Source organism: Piliocolobus tephrosceles, chromosome 11 (assembly GCF_002776525.5).
Source record: "Piliocolobus tephrosceles isolate RC106 chromosome 11, ASM277652v3, whole genome shotgun sequence".
NCBI classification, from domain to species: Eukaryota; Metazoa; Chordata; class Mammalia; order Primates; family Cercopithecidae; genus Piliocolobus; species Piliocolobus tephrosceles.
In genome coordinates, this window is record NC_045444.1 from 125,494,785 (window position 1) to 125,517,802 (window position 23,018).

The 23,018-nt window shown below is 46.6% G+C and overlaps 1 protein-coding gene across 4 annotated transcripts in view; it reads right to left on the bottom strand.

The window, feature by feature from the left end:
- The window catches only part of HDAC4 (histone deacetylase 4), a 343,637-nt gene that overhangs the window by 292,416 nt on the left and 28,203 nt on the right, over window positions 1-23,018 (bottom strand). For all 4 annotated transcript variants that reach the window (XM_023228691.3, XM_023228693.2, XM_023228694.2 and 1 more), the window contains exon 2: window positions 3,332-3,572. In XM_023228691.3, coding sequence (XP_023084459.1) covers window positions 3,332-3,353 — 22 coding nt within the window. In that variant the 5' untranslated portion in view covers window positions 3,354-3,572. The remainder of the gene's footprint in view (window positions 1-3,331; window positions 3,573-23,018) is intronic.

A 23,018-nucleotide genomic window follows, 5' to 3' on the forward strand; every position in this document is an offset into this window, starting at 1 on the left:
GATTTCTTTTCTTCCCAAAACCCACTAAAATGATGAACGACAAGATTGGAAAGCACTTCCAGCAATGCCTGGCAGTGGACGAACAGGTGCATCAGCTGACAAGAAACACAGAGGAACTTCCCGAAACTCGAGTTCTCTGGGGATGGAGCTGCTGGGGAAGCCACACCAGCAAGTGGGCCTCGCATGGGAGGGAGGGCACAGACCAGGGCCAGCCCCATCCCCGGCCTGAGACATGGACACAGGCCGCTGGGCCACCGGCCAGTGTGTGCGTGTGGTGGCACGCGCGTGTTTTGGCACAAGGGGTCTTGCCGCCCAGGGTCCTCTGGGAGGAAGGGCAGACACGTCAGGGAAAGGTGATAGTGGACAGGGCAGAGGAGGCAGCCAGCGGACTTCAGGCCCCAAGCAACCACCCCAGCTGCACCCTCCCCACAGATGGAGAGCAGAGAATGGGCTGGGCCAAGGGGTAGCCCTGCCCTCCCAGCGCGGCCTGTCTCCAGCCTCCGACCCACTGAGGGGTAGCCCTGCCCTCCCAGCGCGGCCTGTCTCCAGCCTCCGACCCACTGAGACAGAGAATGGAGAGGTCGTGGGTGATAACGAGGTGCACACAACCCAGCTCACAGAGGCAGGACAGGCCCGGGCAGGCCGGTGATCAAACCGAACTGCAGCGGCTGAAATTCCCACAGAAAAGGCCAAACCCAGCACCCTGCGGTTTCCAGAGCTGAGCCTCAAAGAACACAGCCTGAAAAGGTTAGAGACAAGTGGATGGAGAAATATTTGTTAGCCAAAAGAAACCAAGGGTAGAAATACCTCATGAAACACTGTAAGCTCTTGGTCAAAGAAACATTAAACAAAGAGAAATATATTGTATTTTGATAAGAGAGCTGATCTACCAAAAGAACAGTCATTACTTTTTAAGCATTGAAGAAAACATTGAACTATATAAAGCAAAAAATGGTTATTAACGTAAAAAGAATATTACAAAACTATAATCACAGTAGAAAAACACACTTTTCCAAGAAATCAAGCAGACAGAAAAAAATAAGCTATACTGATTTAAATAACGAGTTAATATATAAATAAAATAACATAAAGCATACATATCCTCCTATATATAAATAAAATATATATAAATGAGAGAACTTTTTTTTTTTTTTTGAGACGGAGTCTCGCTCTGTCTCCAGGCTGGAGTGCAGTGGCGCCATCTTGGCTCGCTGCAACCTCTGCCTCCCGGGTTCAAGCGATTCTCCCGCCTCAACCTCCTGGGTAGCTGGGACTACAGGCCTGCGCCACCACACCCAGCTAATTTTTGTATTTTTAGTAGAGACGGGGTTTCACCATGTTAGCCAGGATGGTCTCCATCTCTTGACCTCGTGATCCGCCCACCTTGACCTCCCAAAGTGCTGGGATTACAGGTGTGAGCCACCGCGCCCAGCCAAGAACTTTAAATACAATACTGATATATACATATAGATGTCTTTAGGCTAAACCAAAATCTTAAGAGCATACTTTCTCTTCAAATGCCTGCAGAGTATGTACAAATTATGATTATGTGTACACCAAGTCATACAAAAATATGCACCCCCATTAAAATAATCAAGTGAACTCAAACAATAATTTTCCCCTAGCACACTGACAAACATGAAAGAGACTGAACCTGCCCAGTGCTGGTACAGCACAAATGAAAAATATGCATCCTTTTACACTGGAATTAGGAAAGATCAGCTGGAACGAGGCTTCTGGAGCAATCTGACAGTAAACCTAATGCTGTTTTTAAGTGCATGGGCCCGCTGACCCAGCTTCCACTTCCTGGAACTTGTCTAGTAGTGATACTTAGAAGTTTACAAAATATATGTATAATAATTGTTTGATGCCAATTTGGGATTGGTATAAACACTGCTACAACCACATAAATATCCATTCGCAAGGGATCAAAAAGAGCAAGTTATAGTTACACACATACTGATACCAAAAGATGCTTATAACACATTAAAATGGACAGAATGTAAAACATAGGGCCCTGCATATAGAATTTACTCTATGAAAATGCTCACACACACAACACTATGTTTAGACACAGAAAAAAGATGCGCTCTCACCCAACAGCCGCCCGGTGCAGGAGGGAGACGGCCAGCTCCACTCGATGTCTGTTTAGACGCTTTGATCCACAGCACTTAATTTCGTCTTGGAATCATCATAAACCATTTCTTTACATCAGTCAATACATAAACAATTTAACTCAATAAAACTTCCATGTCTAAAAAAACCTGGAATCCTGCCCTCTGGAATTTTCAGACAAAGCCGATTCCACCCAGGGAAAGATGTGTGCAAGCGTTCCAGGCAATCTCAAAGAGAGTGACCCAGACCCTGAGGCTCTGCCTCTGCTCTAAGGAGCTGAACCCACAGCCAAGGCTAACAGAGCCTCAGGTGCCTGTCCAAGCATCTGTCCAGTGGCCACCGTCTTCTCTCTCAGGTGGACGCAAGACATAAGTCGATGGCTAAGTGCCCTTGAAGGCCACGGTGCGCTGGAAGTGGCAGGAGGCTGGGCAGCACAGGAGTGGCTGTGCAGGAGCCCCACACTCAGGCAGGTCGGTGGTGGGCCTCAAGGTTTCGTTATGGCGCACGCTCGGTGACTTTCAGAGGACGGACAGTGTGAAGTCGTAAATGGACGGGCCCATGACATGCTTCTGAAGCTCAGAGCAGGACAGGCTTGCTCCCCAATCCCGTGGGTCCCCGACCTGCCTGCCCTGTGGGACCTCAGGTAAGTTCCTTCTTCCCTCCAGGCCTGAGATGATCTGGGGCTGTACTAAATGCATATAGAATTATACGTAAAATGCTGAGCGCAGCCTCTCACAGAGGCACTCAAACACCAGGAGCAACCACGGCCACCAACTGAATGGGAACACGAACTTCTTCCCAGGCAGCCCAGACGCGCGGTCAGAGGAGCGCTCCCACCCCTCACACAACCCCGCATAAAACAACAGAGACACTGGGCAAGAAACCAGCGCTCCACATCACAACCGAACCTTTAAACATCACCCTCATCAAAAAGCACTTCTCTCCTGGCAGCGACAAAACCTGCGTGCCACTCAAGTCAGCCTGCAAACCAGGGCCGCAGACTTCACTCCAGATCCTCCCAGGTGTTATCATTCTTACTTCACCAAGAGGAAGAACAAACCATCCATTCTGCACTGTGTGCTGTCAAAAACCAACGGTGACCACTATCAAGAAAAACAAGTCTCGAATTCAGAAAGCAAGCTGCAGCCACAAGAAATTCTACTTTGGGAAAAGAAAGCTCCACTGTGTGCCCAGAGAAGAAAAGACCAGGCCTTACCTGGATGGCTTTGGGAGCTCATTGCTGGCAACGTCCACTCCTTTAAGTGATTCGAAATGGCTCAAAATTTCCACGGAAACGATAGCTCCAGTGAGCTCCGAACTCCCACCAACACATACAAGTACCGGGACAGTCAGGGCTGGGTCACAGACGTTCAAACGCAGAGCCTCGCCGGCAAGGTCTCATGAGCCAGGTAACCCACAAGGAGAGCAGAGGCGTCTGCTGGCTTCTGCAGATGAACCTGCAAGGTTAGGAGAAAAGAGACTGGAGTTACAACATGGAAGTTCCGATCTGGAAAACAACATCCAACTAGGGAAATGATGACTTCCTTTTTTTTTCTTTTTTGAGACAGAATCTTGCTCTGTCTCCCAGGCGGCAGCATAGTGGCACAATCTGGGCTCACTGCAACCTCCACCACCCCCACAACCCTGGGTTCAAGCAATTCTCCTGCCCCAGCCTCCCAAGTAGCTGAGATCACAGGTGCATGCCACCAAGCATGGCTAATTTTTGTATTTTTAGTAGAAATGGGGTTTCACCATGTTGGCCAGGCTGGTCTCGAACTCCTGACCTCAAGTGATCCACCCACCTCGGCCTCCCAAAGTGCTGGGATTACAGGCGTGAGCCACCTTGCCCCACCAACTTCCTTCTTTATCCTTGTTCTGACCAAGGACTGATAGAACAGTTCATATGGAATCATTTCTACAAATACGAGCAGTTGGGATTTTTGTTAGTAAATCACAGACAGTCTCTGGAGAGCCGGGTTTCTCAGCCTCAGCACCACTGGGATTTTGGTTTGTGTATTCAGTTGTTGGGGTGTAGGGCTGCCATACACATTATAAAACATTTAGTAGGATCCTGGGCCTCCACACACCAGATGCCAGTAGCATCTTCCAAGTCATGACAACCAAAAATGTCTCCAGGGAGTGCCAAAGGTCCACTTGGGGACACTATCATCCCCTGGTTCAAAATCTCTGATCTCGAGACAGCTTCCTTACTCATTCCAGAAGTTTCCCCAACATTAGGCTTTTGAGAGGAAGCAGAGTATCTTCCAACTAATATAAATTTATTCTAAGTTATATTAGCTTATGAAATAAATATGAAATAAAATGCTTTAAAAGAAAAATCACTTTCAGCACATTCCCACCACAGAATGTCATCACTGCACACTTGCGTCAGCCTCGATCCATAGACATTCATATTCACAATGTCTGTGTAATCACAGAATTTAATTCTAAAGTCCGCATTCCTCACGTAACATGATAACCTAAAATAGTTCCCTCCTGTTTCTGTCTTCGTAATGACAGTTTTTTTTTTTTTCTTTTTCTGCTTACAAAAACAATACATGCTCATCACAGGCAAGTATTTAAAAAGTCATCCATGATGCCATCACACAGAGACAAGCCCTCGGTAACATTCTGACATGCTTCCTTGCCATTGTTTTTCTTTGCCTTTTGCTCATACGAACCTCTAGTGATACAGTTGTCTGCCATGTTCTCTGGGCTGATATTAAAGCCAGGCGTTTTCCAATGGCATTAACAATACCTGGTAAGCTTCGTTTTGAAGGGTTGTTTCCTATCCCATGTGTGATAGACAACTGCCCCACCCCACTTCAGGAGCTTCGGATGAGCCTGATGCTCCCAAGGAAGTGTCAGGCCAAATAGTGGCATGTGACACCACCTGAGCTCGTCCAGTTCTCTTTCCAAGGCCTACCTCTTCAATAGATCAGTCACTAGATGAACCCAAAAGAGACAAGTCTCAGAACTCCTACCACTGAGAGTCCCTGGCTGATCCCAGCTCAAGTGCTTCTGTGTTCATCTTTCTTTAAAAATGTGACAAATTCCTTTTCTTAATTAGTCTAGAATTTTTTTTTTTTGTCAATGAATTGCTTATAACCAAAGAACTCTAACCAATTCATCATGTAAAGAATCAGCCCAGCCCCCAAGGCTGTCTATCTAGATGCTTTCCAATTTTATGTTCATTGTATCTACAACTCTGATTAATATCTTCATGACTGTTGTTCTGTATCTGGTTATCTCCTTAGGAACAACAATGACTTATTTGTCTTCAGGGTCAGAATGTTTATTCATCTCTTGGTCAGAAAGAGACATTTTCTTGAAGGGAATGTAGATGGCATATTTTGCAAACCCTCACAAATCTCAGATGACAGTATCCTTCACACAAAAAAACATCTTGGCTGGGTATAAAAATCTTAGATCAGAAATATGCCCCCCTCAAATCTTTGGATGTCATTCCCCCCTCAACATTGTAGAGAAGTTTAAGTCCAGCTCAATCACAGCTTCTTTCCAGGTAAAACTTTGGGGGCTGAGTCTTAACGTTGTGATTGTTGCCATTTCCTTCCGCCTGGAATCTACTAGCATTTTTTTTTCTTGAATCTTAAAATTCAAAAATGTTGTCAGAAGATACATAAGTAAGAGTCTTTTATTTTGTTCAAAATATGACTCTTTCAACAAATATAAGTCTTCTTTCTGCTCAGGAAAATGCTCTTCAATTACGTCATTGATTATTATTTTTGTTAAACTTGTTCTGGCTTCTTCAGAGTTCCTATGCTATTTGGCTGAAGTCTCCCCATCAGATCTGGCCTCTTTCACCGGTGACACATCTGTTGTTTATTCTACATTCCCAGGCAGCCTCTCAAGTATGTCCTTCACTTCACTGCTGCTATTTTCCACAATATCCATTTTACTCCTTATGGTTTCAAATACAGATTTTAACTAAGCCATGAACTCTTTGTTCTCAACCACTTCCCTTTAAACTCATCCCATCATCTTCTCGCTCGGCCTTGTCCCTCCTCATGCATCACCTTCTGCCTCTCTTTGTTGAGCCAGGTCTTCTTTTAGCCAAAGTCTTTTGAAAATATTTTTTCCTGATTTAATTTCATTTTCAGAGGCATATTCTTCTGCACTTCAGGATATTTCCCTCTTCCACACATTCTGGGATACCTTTTTTTTCTTTTGACAGGTCCAAAGGTGAGGTTTATTTCTGTTTATTTATCCTCAAATAAGAATAAGCTCTAGTCCAGACCTGAGGATTGCCAAGAGGCTATGTGTGCTCACTCCTACCCTGTTCTGTGTTCACTTTAACACTGGTCAATTATGCTCCTCAAAGCTACTGTTCTGGCAAGCTGACATGCACAGTTCCCAGCCAAATGTCCAGTGTCTAGCAAGGTTTCACCTAACATCGCACTGACAGCTAGAGACGGATTCTTCTCCCAACTGCAGATTCAACAGAACACAGGCGTTTCCACTATAATAGAAATGTTTTGGAAGAACCTCATGCTCTTGCAAAACTGTATATGAAAAACACAAGGGCTTATCTAAAAAAACAGAAAAGTTGCAGTAGACTATTCAAAACTATGCTATTTCATCACCAAGGTATTACAAAAATTAATAACTCAAGAAAACCATGACACAGTTTAAAAATCTATCTATCTACCTATCTATCTATCTAATAGTCCTAATAAACATCCAGTAAACTTAGACATTTACCTTTTAAAAAGGTGAAAACAGTTTGATGGAACAGTAAAAGGAAGAATTAAAGCATCTAAGCTATAGAATCAGGGACAGCTAAACCCAACTATATCAGTGAGCATATCAAACTGTCTGAACACCCCATTTAAAGGGCAGGGGTTGTCAGACTGGATAACAAAGCAAGACCCCACTTTCCCAGAGTATAAAGAGGAATCTTGTGAGGAAGACTAAAAAGCATTTGGAGAGAGGAGGCTATGTGTTTTATAAGGTACAATCAATCTTCCCCAAGCACTATACACCCAACTATGTGCTGCTTACAAGGAATCTATCTTAAGTTATGTTTAAAATACACGAACAGATTAAAAGATGGACAAATGTGTATCACATTAACTAATCAAAAGGAAGCGGTAATGGTTATATTTATATTGAAGTAAATTTTAAAGAAAGAACATTACCAGCAATACAGAAGATCACTTCACAATGATAGCGGGGTTGGTTCGCCAAGTGGACACATAGTCCTAAACATTTATGCACCTGCTAGCAGAGCTTCATACTTGACGCAAGCAGTGTGTGCAGGTACTCACTCACACCTCGATATTTCCATACGAGTTTACATTTCAACAATCATGAGTCTATACTGAGACCTCAGATCCCAACATCACAAGGTATAAAATAAAATCATAATAAAATATAAAATAATAAAAGCCTAAGAAGAAATGGACAAATCTACTACAATTATAACTAGGAATTTTCACACCCTGCCCTTAGTAACTGTTAGAACAAGTAGACAGAAAATAAGTAAGAACAGAGAAGACTCGACCACTACCATCCAACTTGACCAAAATGACATTCATGGAACACTCCATAAACAACAGCTGAATACACGTTATTCACATTCTTTTTTGAAAACATGCACAGAACATTTACCAAGATAGAACATCTTCTGGGCCATAAAACCAGTCTCAAATTTAAAAGGACACAAGTCAAGTCATACAAAGTATGTTCTCTGACAAAACTGAAATTAAACTAGAAATCAATAACAAATATATCTGAAAATCCTAAGTATTTGCAAACTAACACATCATGGGTCAAAGAAAAAAATTTAAAAGAAACTAGAAAGCACTTTGAAATTAATAAAAATGAAAATACAACATATAAAAATCTGCAGTGCTGAGGAGGAAACGTCACCAAATGTCTGTGTTAGAAAAGAAGGCCTCGATTCAATGACCTTAGATTTCACTTTAAAAAATTAGAAAAAGAACAAATTAAACTCAAAATAAGAAAAAAAAAAAAACAGTAACAGAAGAAATCAATGTAACAGAAAAGAGAAAAATCAATGAAACTCAAAGCTGATTCTTTGGGACTATAAAATTGATAAACCTCTAGCTGAGCTGATAAAGAGAAAAGACAAGATTAACAACATCGAGAGAAGGGGCCAGGTGTGGTGGCTCACACCTGTAATCGTAGAATTTTGGAAGGCCAAGGTGGGTGTCTTGCTTGAGCTCAGGAGTTCGAGACCAGCCTGGGCAACACTGTGAAACCCTGTCTCTACAAAAAATTTAAAAAATAAGCCGGGCATGGTGGTGCATGCCTGCAGTTCCAGCTACTCGGGAGGCTGAGGTGGGAGGATCGCTTGAACCCAGGAGGTCAAGGTTGCAGTGAGCCGAGATCACGCCACTGTACCCAGCCTGGGTGACAGAACAAGACTCTGTGCCAAAAAAAAAAAAAAAAAGAACAAGAGTGGGAATTGACTATAGATTGCACAAATATTAAAAGGACAATGGGGAATATTATGAAAAACTTTATGCCAATGAATTTGACAACTTAGATGAAATAAACAAATGCCTTGAAAAACCCAAGCTACCAAAGCTCATTCGAGAGAGAGACACGACAGCAACACACATCTTCATGGGCCTGGATCCATCAGGGCGGCCGGCCTGTGACACTCACTGTCATGATGTTTGCCTGGTGGTGACATCCAAACCACCTCCTTTTTTCTGCACTTATTACTTAGAATTCCAATGCAAGGATGAGCTTCCACTGCTCCATCTTTCCAGTGACTCAGTAATCTACTTCCATTCGTACGGACTCACAGTTACGTTATGCTCTGTGTTATTAGTCCAATACTGTCCCCATTTGTGTTGCTGCTAAAGCGCCCGCCATTGGGAGCTCCTGCAAGCCAGCTCAGATGTTTTTCTGGCAAGCCTCCACTCCAGTCTTTTTTTTTTCTTTTTGGCAGCATTTCTTACTTTCTGATTTTACAAGATGTCCCTGTCACAGCCCTGGAATCAACGGCTTCTCCAGGGAACCCTGGTTCCTTGTTTGGGAGGACTGTGTTCAGACCCAATCTGGCGCTAGATGTGCTCACTGCTGCGGGGCGACAGAGCGCGCAGGGCCCTCTTAGCAGGCGGTGTGCGTAGGTACTCACTCACACCTCAGTATTTCCGCACGAGTTTACACTTGAACAATCACGAGTCTACACCGAGACCTCAGACGCCAGCATTACAAGGTGGAGTTTAGTCTTCCCCTTTCCTTGTTTTTATTAACTATCTAACAGTGGGAAACCTGGTTCCTATTAGCTACAGTATCTTTTCTCATTTGTTCAATTCTGGTCCACACATCAAGTCGTTTCAGAATTGCTAACCTCTACACATGAGAAACACATTCACCAGACCACCATTTATAGACGATTCTCCTTGTTCTCAGCCTTACCCTATCCAGGTAAGGCACTGGTTTCCAGAGTTATCAGGTGAGTGCATTTGCAAGAGAGTTAAATTCCTTGGTTAGTATATGTATTTGATTTTGGGTTCCCCACGTACTGGTTGGTTTTAGTCATTTGTTTATTTTTTGGATATGTAAAAAGTACAAATATTTTAAGTAAAAAAAAGTGTTCATATTGATATTTGCAATTTAAGATTTCACAGGTTTTAACATGAATTTCCCTTTAAAAACAAAAAAAAAAAGCTTTTATATTATGAAAACTTCAAACATACACGAAGTAAAGAGAACCGTGTTACAGCCCACAGCCCCTAGCTTCGACGCCGGCCAACACCTTGACATTCACGCTCCATCGGTACCCCCTTCCACCCACACTGACATGTCCAAAAGTCAACCGCACCATTTTGAAAATGGGTATACCCATGCAACCCTATTACTAGGTGAGTTTTTCCTTACGTTTAAATGCACAGCCAAACTAATGAGAAATACGTTTGACGGCATGATGTGTCCAGAATCCGGCTGTGTCATAAACAAGAGGGCTTCTCGGAATCATGTGTCCTCTGCGCTGCGGGAAGCAGAAGCCACTGCAAGCTTCTGAGCAGGACAGAGGATCTGGGGCTGGGCTGAGATGACAGAAGCAGCTTGGGCGGGGACCCCTTCCCAGAGCTGGCAGGTGGGGGCTCTAGCCACTGGGGAGTGCTTGGAAAACATTCCCCTCCACTCGGTCACATACTCAGCCCCCGGGTCTCCCTTTCAGTCAGAAATGGTCGTTCCCTGGTGGCTCTGGTGAAGGCTCACTGAGAGCCGGGTCACCAGGGCCCACCCACAGCCTCCTGGGAGGAAGCCAGTGGGAGCTGCGATTTAGAGAGGAAGCAGAAGACGGGGGACTCTGCAGACAAGTGCATCTGACATGAGGAGGCTAAGAAGCCAGCTCCAGAACCTGCTGGGCAGAGCATCAATGCCCACAGTCTGTGAACCCTTCCTTCTGGAAATCGGTGAGAATGCAGAGCGCTTGAGCCAAAGGAAGTGAGAATTCAGGTTTTACAGAGCAGGCATGCTGCACCGAAGGGACACCTGTTAGAAGTTCACGGTTGCAAGCAACAGAAATGGACTTTGGATAATCTAGGCAAACAGAGGAAGCTCCTGGGAGGGAACAGGGTAGCTGGCAAAACAGGTGGAGGGACCCAGAGGCAGAAATTAACGGAGAATCCCTTCAGAACACTGTCCAACCACATTTGATGGCCTGCGATGAGCCACACCCCTTGACTGGGGAGGCCAGGACACCCTGACAGATAGCGCCACCAAGGTGAGTCCAATGGGAACAAGGGTCATTTCTCGAAGGAAAGCTAAAGTGTCATTACCAGAGGGGGAAATAGGATCAGGCAGACAGATGCCAGAGAGTCGCAAGGGGACCTGGAGACCCTGGCTCCCGTGTTATAGCTGGGGAGACTGAGTCAGCAGCCATGATGCTCAGTTGGGCTAAAAAAGTAGCTCCAACAGCCACAGACAGGACTGTCAGGGTCTGCCCAGGCGCCCCACCTTCCTGCAGCAGGACTCCAAGCTGTTCTGGCTCTGGCTGGGTCTGTTGTGACCCATGTGCTGGCTTATCTGATGAGCACCTGCCCCGTGCCTGGCTGCAAGTTCTGCTGAGAGCAAACGAGGACATGTGTTTCTTCGCATCCCCGGATTCTGGCTTGGAAAAGAGTACTAGACAGGAAGCGGGGCACCCAAGCTCCACCTGGCCCCTCAGGACAGGGCACTGGACAGGAAGCGGGGACGCCCGAGCTCCACCTGGCCCCGACACTACCCCAGAGGGCTCTCGCACCCTGGACCAGTGCCTTGTCACCCCTGAGCCTGCTTCTCTTCTCCCCACCTAAGTACTGGGTTGGAGTTCGTCGGCATCCCTGGTGTGCTGCAGGAAAAAGGCTCTGGGGCCAACGCTGTCTGGGAAATGGAAGTTCTCCAGATGGCTTAGAGGCTACAGGTGAGCACAGAAAAGGTCCCTCTCTCTCCACCTCCACACCCACATGTCCCACCTCCCCGAAGCTGCTCCTGACCGCCCCGCCCCAGACGCTCACTCCTGTCACCCTACTTCCTTGCCCTTGCAAGTTCTTTCCTTTTTCTGATATTTCACTCTATGCTGACATTAAGTAGTTGTTTATTTTCTCATTATCTGTCGGCCCCTCTGCCTGTCTCGGGCTGGAATGTGACCTCCTGCTGAATCCCCGACACAAGGCACACAGTAGGCACATAACAAAACTGTGAACTGGATGAACGTTTTTAAGGTCTTCCTGGATTCCCCTCAGAAACTACCTCACAGGGGGCTCAAGTTGAAAGCAAATTGCAAAAGAAACCATTTTCTGCCTTCTGGCGGCTAGAGTTAAGTTTTAAGGATCTGATATCAAAGATTCCAGGAATTCACAAGTTTGTGGTACTTTAAGCCTCAGGACTCCCAAGCCTCTGAGAGCCTGCAGAGGGCTGCCATGAGAAAACCAGAGTCACATACAATGCAGGGAACTGCTGTTGGCCCTCAGAATATCTGGGTTAAAAGAAAAACTTCACATACATCTTCATGAAGATCACGGGCAGAGAGGAGAAAAATTAAGGAGTTAAGAACAAACAATTCTACAGCTGAAAACTAAATGAAACCCCTCATAAAGAAAGCAGTGCTATCTCGAGCCCACGAGGAAAGCAGAGCCTTTTCCATTGGATCTGGGATGAGAACCCGTCAGTCAGCTGTCCGCCTGGCTTAGTCATACCTCTGCTCTTCTGCCCGTTCCGTCACTTTCCCCTCAGGTGGTGTGTCTTTGAACAACCCAATGCAACACTCACAACATAAAAACGTACTACAAATTAAATGGTTTAATAAGACTGAAGCATGATCTAGTTCTTTTTATCTTGATGTATGTGTCTAATGATCACTTCACTAACCAGATTAGACACCTACGATGATCACTTTTCTAAGAAAACACATGGAAAGCACATGCTACTAAGATCTCAAGAATCCATTGGTTTCTGAAAGGCATTTGAAATGTATATCTGCACATCCCTAACTAAAATACATTCTAATAAATAATAGACGAATGTAGACATACTACAACTTTCAAACACAACGGCTTTTATGACTGCATTTTCCCCTAACTTACCAGATGCACTAAAAGTCCACATTGAGCCTCAGAGCCTGTGATATTAATTTACAAGCACCTTTAGCAAGACGGGAATGGTCACTCTGCCAAGTGAGCAGTTTCTGACACTGGGCATCTATTTCTATAAAGACATCTCTTTATTTTCATTTCTGCTCCACACAGAATAAATGAAAGCAAATACATCACTAACGCTTAAGTGTGGGTGTATTTGCTTCACCAAACACTTAGAGTCTAAGGTTACCTATGGTTCCTCCCTCCTGCAGCTTGGAAATTTTGAAATTTTAGTTGACTTAATTTCATGGAATAAGCCATAAACCTTCCAAAGAGCAAAAGTCTTAGCAGCTATAAATCCATCAGAGAACATTCTTCTAAAAAATCTTACCAAGCTACCACAAAGAAACGTGACAGCGCGGGGAGGGCCAGTCTGGTCCCTTACCACAGACCCTCCCCGCCCCATTTCACGGGCAGTGACTGTGGTTCAAAGTGCTCACCATGGCCTCAGCCTGCCATGCTGGTGAAGGAACGGCAAGCACTAGAGAACCAAAAGGAGAACCCAGAGGCACACAAAGGAGAGCAGCCTGCAGAACCCAGTCCAGAACAGTAAATACAGACCATCTCCTGGGCAACAGAGAGCATTCCCCAAACAGGGAGAGCAGCCTGCAGAACCCAGTCCAGAACAGCAAATACAGACCATCTCCTGGGCAACAGAGAGCCTTCCCCAAACAGGGAGTGACGGGATACCCACTTTCATCACTTCCGCTCAACACCCTGGCAGAGATCCTAGCTGGGGCAGTAAGGCAAGAAAAGAAAAGAAAGCAAAAAGATTAGAAAAGAAAATGTCACTCTTCACAGATGATACAGTGTATACACAGAAAACTCAAAACCATCTACCAATAACTTCTAAAATAACCAAGTGAATTTTATAGGATTGCTGAGTAAAAGGTCAATGATGTACCAAAATTAAAAGCTATTGTATTTCTATATAGCGGCAATAAGCAAATACAAAATAAGCTTTGAAAACAAGATAACATGTATAATAGCATACAACACTGGCGAATATCCAGGACTAAATCTATCAAGAGACATGTAAGAATTTTACATAGAAAACTACAAAACGTAAGTGAAATTAGAGATCTCAATACATGGAGGAATGTACCACGTGCATGGACTGGAAAACCCAGTGAGATTCAGATGTCAATGTTTTGCAAAGTAATCGGCAGTCAATGCAATCGCAATCAAAATCCCAGCAGAATTTTTTTGAAAACTGACAATTTTACATTTTAAATGGAAGCACAAAGAACCTGAAATAGCAATCTGGAAGAGAAACAAGCTCGGGGGACGCACACTACCAAATATCAAGACTTCTTCTAAACTTGTGTAATTAAAGTAAACCAAGGAGAATATGCCAGGATGAGACCAACACAGAGTCATCTGATTATAGTGAAGATTCCACCCCAAATCCATAGGGAAAACAGGATCTTTTCAAGATGCAGTGCTTGTGTCAACTGCTCTTTTATGCTAAATGAACCGCAGCCCATACAGCCCGCCATGCTGGAAATTAGTATGAGCTGGATCGCCGACCTAAATGTTAAAGGTAAGCAATGAGGCCCGGTCTAAAAGACAACAACAAAAAATATCTTCAGGTGGGCAAAGATAGACAGATGTTAAAAAAGTACTGACCATAAAGGAAAGAAAATGATAAATTGTGCTGCACTCAAATTAACCAATAAACACTGGTTTATCAAAAGATGCAGAAGACAGAAAAGGCGAGCCACAAAATAGAAGAGACCTGCCACACATACACCCAGCAAGGGACGGATATTCACAATATATAGATAATTCCTGCAAATCACAAAAGAAAAAAAGGCAGACAACCTGAATGAAAAATAAGCGAAACACTTCAACAGGTACTTTACAAAACAGGATTCCAAGTGGTCAATCAACACATACAAGGTCCTCCGCATCTGTGACCGCAGGGAAATGCAATGACGCCACGGTGGAACACTCCATACCCTCCAAAATGACTAAACTCTATAAACGAAAGGACACTATGTGTTGGTAAGGGTGTGGCTGGCCGGCACTTGCACACGGGGCCACAGAACAGTGAACGGCACACACCCTGTGGGAAACTCTCAGTGGCAGGTACTACAGCCAAACATACAAGTGCCATGCCGCACAGTGCCACCCCTCGGCATCTACCCAACAGAAAGACATCTACAAAGACACGGCAGCATTATCTGTAATAGTTAAAAACTAGAAACCTCCCAAACATGCCAACAGCTGCATGAATAAATACGTTGTGATATCATCATACCACAGAACACCATACAGCAGTAAAAATAAACAAACTACACCTATATAAAGTGATACAGATAAATCACAAAAACATCATGTTGAGAAAAAGCAGACACACGCTGCAGCACCTACTGTACGGCTCCATGTGCATAAAATGTGAAAACAGGCAACACTAATCCGCGATGGGAGACGTCTAGACAGGTTCCCCTGGGAGGGGTGGGGGATGGCCACTGAAGGAAGAACAAGGGAGCGGTGGGGGGCTGGAACGCCTGCTCCTTGATCCGTGGAAGAGGAGCCAGAGCCTTCACTTGCGGAAAGTCAGCACCTGCATACTCTTCCTGGCTTGTGTACTTTTCTCATGTATTTTATAATTTTATAATTCATGTATTTTATAATTCAATAAAAAACTGGTGCAGACCAATGACTCAAAGCCATCTTGCACCAAGAAAGATCCAAATAATAACACCCATCTGACTGGTCCATTCAGCTTGCACGATCTTACCTGGACTTTCTGGACAGTGAGGAAGTATTTTATAGTTCTTGCCGCCATTTTCTTACAATCAGCACATGTAGGAGAAATAGTCGCCATACTACTCCTCTTAAAAGAAACCTCACAGAAACAGAAAAGAATTATTTCAGAATCCACGAGGGAGCAAACACAGAGTGTAGATTTTAAACGGAGAAAAAACAGGAAATTCCCAAAGAAGTACTAAGTCAGCTTTATCAGACAAAATATATATGAAATCATTTTAATTTGTGTAATTAAATGATTAATTTAATTTGAATTTAGTGTAAGTAAAACTGGAATAAATTTTAAGCTTTAGAAAGCGAACTGTTGCTATATGACATTTCTGACTCCTGTCTGTACAGTGAGTTTAATAAGCACTGTTTTCCTGAGTGAAATGTGGAGTGCAAGGTCTGGCTATTGGGTTTTATAAGAGTGTCATTTTATGATACACGGCCACATGGCGCAAGACTTTCAGCTATTTTCCCCCCATAATTTGTTGCGACAGATTTATACTTTAGTTTCATAATGGACTCTACACTTGAAAGTAATAAAATTCCACTTCACTGTGTTGTAACAGGAATAAAATAGGAAGCATTTCACACAATCCACAGGCTTATGCTGAACAAGGCCAAAACAGGCTCTGCTGAGCTGAGGCCACTATTCCATCTGAGGCTCTGACTCCCTCCACCCAACCTGGAACATTCAGAAGATCAGAGGCCAAGAGGAAAAAGAGGAGGGGCCACGGGAGCCAGCAAGGCTAGGTCTTCAGAGCCATGTGCATGGCACCAGGGGACACACACAGACACGCATGCACAGGCCAGGGTCATCGGGGTCATGCGTGTGGCACCGGGGGACACAGATGGACACGCAAGCATAGGCCAGGGTCGTCAGGGTCATGCGCATGGCACCGGGGGACACAGATGGACACGCACGCACAGGCCAGGGTCGTCAGGGTCATGCGCGTGGCACTGGCAGACACAGACACACAGATGAACACACAAGAACAATTGTCCATTAGCAGCAACAGAGCATCAACTTTCTCCATGGAGGAAAACAGACGTCAGCACTGAACTTTCTCCATGGAGGAAAAGAGATGTCAGCACTGAGGCCCTTTTGCAGATGCCCAGGTGTGTTTATTGCCAGCCCAGCCTGCATAAGCGTAAGAGCGGATAAAGATCCACATTCTGGCCTACGATGTCTAGCATGTACAAACTTATTGGTAAAATAAACTCTGGAGATGAAGAGTCCAAATGGAGGAGACATCCAGCTAAAACAAGACTTGTTTCCGTTCGCTGTGAAATAAAAGAATTTCAGAGAAAAAGATTCAGACACACACAGGAGGCCCAGGGATTTGACTTACAGTATGAAACACTGGGTTCAATGGATCATTAAACACCAACCGCCACAAGCCCCCCGAGAGAGCAAAAGGCCAGCGGGGTCCCAGACAGATGGCTGCAACCCCACGAAGGAAACACGACTTATGCCCTACACAGGGCATCCCCGGGACAGGTGACAAACAGCCCCAGAACCTCATGTCACTACCAGACTCAGTAAGGAAAGATCTCTTCCACCATCACCACCATTAACCCAAGCACACAGCTTCACCAACAACGTGCCTGAAAGCCTCCGTCACTGACGGGCACTTGAGGATGGAAAGTAGCCCTTTGACAAAAGGCTGTCAGTCAAATGAGTGATCAGCCCCCAGGCCTCAGCCCCACAGAAACCCTTTTCTAAAACAGTGGTCCTCATAATGCGATTCAGGGTCCCAGACGGTCCCCGAGACCCTTCCAAGGGTCCGTGGAAGAGGAGCCAGAGCCTTTGTATGAAGTCCAATCTTTGTTCATAATAGAAAAATGTCATGTGCCCTTCTCTCATGGCAGTACAGTGGAGTTTTCCAGAGGCCACGTGAAATGGAATGAATGAGAGCCGGTGTGAGAAGCAGAAATACTGTGGCTATTAAGCCATGCCTTCCAGAGACTGGCAAAGGGTAAAAGGATGCCTCTCTTCTCATGACACTTTGTGTTTTATCAAACAGTTATTTTTCATTAAAAATGTTACCTATCTATTTAACATGTAATGGGTTTAGTTTTAAATGAGTAAGAACATTTTTTAGATGTGTGTTAGTTTCTAATACAATAAATACCAATACAGGTTGAGTATCCCTAATCTAAGAATCCACAAACCAAAATGACCCAAAATCTGAAATTTTCTGAGCACCAACATGAAGCCCCAAGTGGAAAATTCCATTCCTGACCTCATGTGATGGGTCACAGTCAAAACTTTCTGCAAACAAAATTATTAAAAATCCTATATGAAATTACCTTCACATTATGTGTATAAGGTGAAAACAAATTCCATGTTTAGGCTGGGTGTGGTGGCTCACGCCTGTAACCCCAGCACTTTGGGAGGCTGAGGCCGGTGGATCACCTGTGGTAAGCCTGGTCAACATGGTGAAACCCCATCTCTACTAAAAATACAAAAATTAGCCAGTCATGGTGGTGTATGCCTGTAATTCCAGCTACTCAGGAGGGAGGCTGAGGCAGGAGAATCACTTGAACCTGGGAGGCGGAGGTGGCAATGAGCTGAGACCACGCCACTGCACTCGAGCCTGGGCAATAGAGTAAGACTCTGTCTCTAAGTGAATAAATTTATTTATTTATTTATTTATTTATTTCTTGTTTAGACTCGGGTCCCATCCCCAAAATATCTCATTACGTATACGCAAATACTTCAAAATCCACAAACTCTACAAGCCTAAACACTTCTGGTTCCAAACACGTCAGAAGGACAGTCAGCCTGTGCATCTAAGTCATTTAAGCAAAAGCTCTTTGGAGTCCAGGCTAATTTGCAGGAGTGTGAAGGGCTCCTGAGTCTGAGAACCGTGGCTCTGCAGGTGTGTTCCAACCCTCTTCCTTCGGAGACACAGGAGGGCCCTGAATGTCAGATGCGAGGGAATGTGAGGCCCGCAGAGACACAGGAACTTGGCTGTGAGGGATTCAGGGACTAGCAAAGAGGGCAATCAGAAGACCCTGGAATGCACCGGTCCAAAGCACAGCACCATCTGGTGCAGCCAGCGCTGCCGCGCTTCACCTTTCCTCACGTGGAGCAGGTCTCATCAACGCAACAGAACAGCTTCTTGAAACAAACTCAAGACTGACAGGTGCCAAGAAAAACTGGGAACTGCCATGTCCCAGCCACCCACCCACTTCCTTCTCCATTGGGGGGGTCATCGGGGGAAAGTGAAGGGCCTCTTCCTGAGGAGAGGGACACAGGCTTTTTCCTCCAGACACAGACACTCCCTGGCAGTCAGGACCATCCTCTCCATGCCAGTCTCAAGCTGCAGGTGCCTCTCCTGCTCAGGTGAGGTGGGAGACCCGGGCAGGCAGCCCTCCCTGTTCCGCAGGTGAGGTGCTTATCACTGCTGGAGTGGACCCTCCTAAGTACCGAGTTCTTTGGGATCAAAGCAGTAAATGTGCTTTGGTTCCAGGTGATAGCCCAAGTTCCTCCCCAACTGTACTCAAAACCATCAGGGTTGGCATCAGCAGCTGAGGCTGCCCTGCAGATGGGAACCCGCAGACAATCGCGGTACCGCTGCTCTGGTTACTCACGGACGTCAGAGAGCCCTCACCTGGGGAGAGGTGAATGCCAACCCCACGGGTGGCATACCACTCCCCTGGTGACCCCAGGGAAGCTGCTGGAAGGTGACAAAGCACCTGCACACACAGGCAGTGGACGGGCTCGCCGGCGGGCAGGAATCCTCTCTGAAAAGACACAGACAGGCCCTCTCTGGTGACAGTCTCCAAGAAAGGAGGGAAGGCTTGGACAGATGCCAACAAGCGGGAAGGAAGACATCAGCACAGCCCGTCCCCCGACAGTCCCCTTTCATCCTTCCGGGTCTGAATTGCCCATAGTTCTGAGCTTTTGGTCCCAATAAATGGACGTCTGGAGCAACAGCATGTCTATGGCCACAGCTCACACCTGCTGATGGCAGCAAGCCGACTGCGTGCGGGGGTGGGCAGCCCGGGGGCCACAGGGCTCCCCAGAGCCAGCCACGTGGGCTGCAATGACTCCAAGCTACAGTCCCACTGCTAACCCGCTTGGTTTCCCAGGCGTGGGAGCGAAACTCAGAGGCTCCTTAAACTCCTACTTACTAAGTTTCTTTATTGTTGCAATTGTTTACAAAAAGCGTTTTTATTTTAATGTAAAAAGCAAAACTATTTCTATTCTAAAATAAATGAAAACTGCTGCAGATAATCAAGAGACGGGTCAAGCCCTGCTCTCATTTCAGCGTACGCGGTGTAGCCAGGCATGAAGTACTTAATATAAACTCATGAAGTCACGATGTGTTCAACACAGCGCCTTGGAAGCCAGGTTGCTGGATGGCACGGCCCATGACGTCTGAGCAGGCCTGGGCCACCTTCTCTCAAGCAGGACTCACAGAATCGTAGCCACCTTTCACAGAAAACAAGAGAAATGAAAAGCTCAAAGACGCTGAGGACAGCGCAGGGTGCGTGAAAGGAAGTGGCACAGATGACGCCCGAAGGCTTGTACTGAAAGTGGTGTTATGTCCCCAGGGGAACTTCCCGTTCCTCCCTGGTGGGCGGAGAGAATCACAGGACCGCCTCATCCTGGCATCTCCAGTTTTCTTTCTCTGAAAGAACAGACAATTGCACTGTGACTGGCTACACACTTCATGAGGCAGAGAAAAGCATGCCCAGACGCACAGGGCCCCGTATGGGAAGGCAGGCCATCTGCCCTGTGTCCCCGGGACTGGCAGGTCAGTGAGGCTGGCATCCCAACCTTTCCCAAGCGGCTCTGTGGGGTCAAACAGAGTTTAAAAATGCAAAGACAACCATGCAACCCTCAGTCACGGGCCACCAACAACCATCAGAGAGTGGTGCTGGAGGTTGAAAATGCTGTGCTGAGGGAGGCACCCCACAGTTCTGGAATGTTCCAGCTCCCTCGATCCCACTGGAAGACATGGCTCGGGGCTCTCCTGTTAAAGGGTAGAGTAAGAGCAGGTATGGTCCTCGCAGGCAAGAGACAGGTGATACACCAACCAAGATGCAATTCTAAAAGACCGCCACTTAGCAGACTTGTAAGACTGGATTCACCCAGAGACAGACCAAACCCAGTTAGCACTGGCACTCTGGACTCCCCGCAGCTCCCACCTGAATCCGGGCCTCCCTGCCACCTGCCTCACCAGCCCTGGGGCCTGTGAAGTGTGTCTGGTGTTTTTCACGAGGTCATGCACTGTGCGATTAACGGCAACAGACAGTGCAGAGCTGATCCTGCACAGCGGCCTCCAGGAGAGCAGGACTCCTGTGCCGGCCAGGTGCCTGGTGGAAAGGCTGGTGCACCTGCAGCCTTGCAGCGCCTGGAGGAGCCGAGCAGAGGAGCTGGTTGAGCACCCGTTGGACCTGGGCTTCAAATCCTCTCTTCACAGCTAATCCCTGCATCATGCTGGGTCTTTATAAAATGATTCCGATTACTTTAAGAATGTTCCTGGGATGAATTACAGACAGTGAGATAAGTCATAAAGGTGAAGGGCCAACATGCCCCTCATCTCCTAGTTTGATGGTGGATGACAGCTGCCATCTAGGACAATTGCTCTAACCCTCTGCCCTTTGGAGCCACCAATAAAGTGACATGCAGCTGCTGTCCACACCACAGGGCTTCCCACAGCCTGTGGCCCCCAGAGTCAGTCACCCTCAGCTCCTGGCAGCCACAGGGCAGGCCCCGGCTGGGACAGGGAATCACCTAGGACAGAGCTCCACCTTCACCCAGGCAGGAACCCTGCGCCTCAGGCCACCTTGTGCAGACACCTGCTCTGGCCTGCACCACGGCCCCGTGCTCTTAGGCCAGGCCCCGACAAGGAGTCCAACATATAAATACAAACTCACTCACACATGACCTCAAACTCACACACTCAATCACATACACACACCCTTATACGCCCACACACTCACATAACCACAAACTCACAATCACAAACACAAACATGCACACTCAAACCCATGCACTCATATACTAACACACTTATACACTAATACAAACACAAGCATGCACTTATACACACAACCTCAAACTCAATCACACTTGCATACTCACACCCATGCACTCACTTATACACTAACACAAACACACAAACACGCACTCAGGCTCACACACCTTACACAATCACATTCACGCAAACACACACTCATGCTCACTCACAGTTTAACACATCCACACACACAGTCACACTCACAAATACACTCATATAACCTCATACACACGGACTTACTCTTACACACACGTGTGTGGCAACAGCACAGGGGACCTGGCTCAGGCATGGCCGCACAAGCAGGAAGGAGACCGGAGCCTCTGGTCTCGGTGTGGCCCGCGCCTTTACCTGTGGTTCCTCAAAGCTTTTGCACAAAGATGAGGTTCTAGGCCTGTGTGTCCGGCCCTGCCTCATTCACCTGTCTCGTTAAATCGGAATCGAGTGACAGCACGGGCATGGACACCAAACAGTGAAGAGCCCGTGGAGGGGCAGGGGGCAGCATCCATCAGAGATTTCAACAATGCCCCACGAACGTCCAGCAGCTGGCAGACGGGAGTAGCTGCACCCACAGAGCTGCAAAGCAGACCAGAGCAGGGAGCGGGGGTGGCTGCTGGACCAGAAGCATCCCCAAGGCCCCAGGCTGCCGGGGGCCTCTCCAACGAGGGTAGTAGGGTGAAGCAAGAACACGTAGGAACATGATGCATGATGAGGAGCCTCCCCGAGGGTCTCTGTGTCAGCAACTCCTGGACAGTGGGCCCCAAGACTCTCCTCTGCAGAACCAGAACAGAACCCACTGCTCGAGGCAGCCGGTGGGGAGTTTATGTCCCAGAGGAAAGGCCCTCAAGCTGGCGCTGGAAGGGCCCACCTACTCACCCCACCGCTCCCCACCCCCAGGCCCTCCTCCTTACTCCTGCATTTAAGAAGCAATGTCTTCGCCACGCATTTCCATTTACAAAAGTACTTGTTACCACAAGTGTAACACCACCACACAAAGACACACACAGGTGACCTCTGTCCCTGGCTCCCCTGCCCAGGCCACCAGGGTCCTCCCTCGGGCTGGGCTCCCGCACGTGCACGCGCACACACACACACAGAGATGGGCTTCGCTTCTGTGGGTGCCCAAAGACTCACACCTCACACGCCGCTCTGCAGCTCCCACTCCTACATCCCAGCCTCCCAATGCACCAGGAGCTCGGACCCCCCCTCTACAGAGTGTATGCGGCAACGCGCACAAGCAAGCAGTTTACACACAGGGACAGAACAGACACACTGCTTCGTGTTCGGAGCAATAGCTTCTCTCTTTCCTGCTCTCTCCACCATCAAACACCCCACAGAAACCTTTGCATGGTTGCTGTCCACACTTCCCTCCATTCCATACACATGCACGCACACACACGCTGACCATGCACACATGTGCACATATGTATACATGCACCCACCAGGTGGTCACTGCCTCCAAAAATGAAACTGTATCCTATAGACTTCT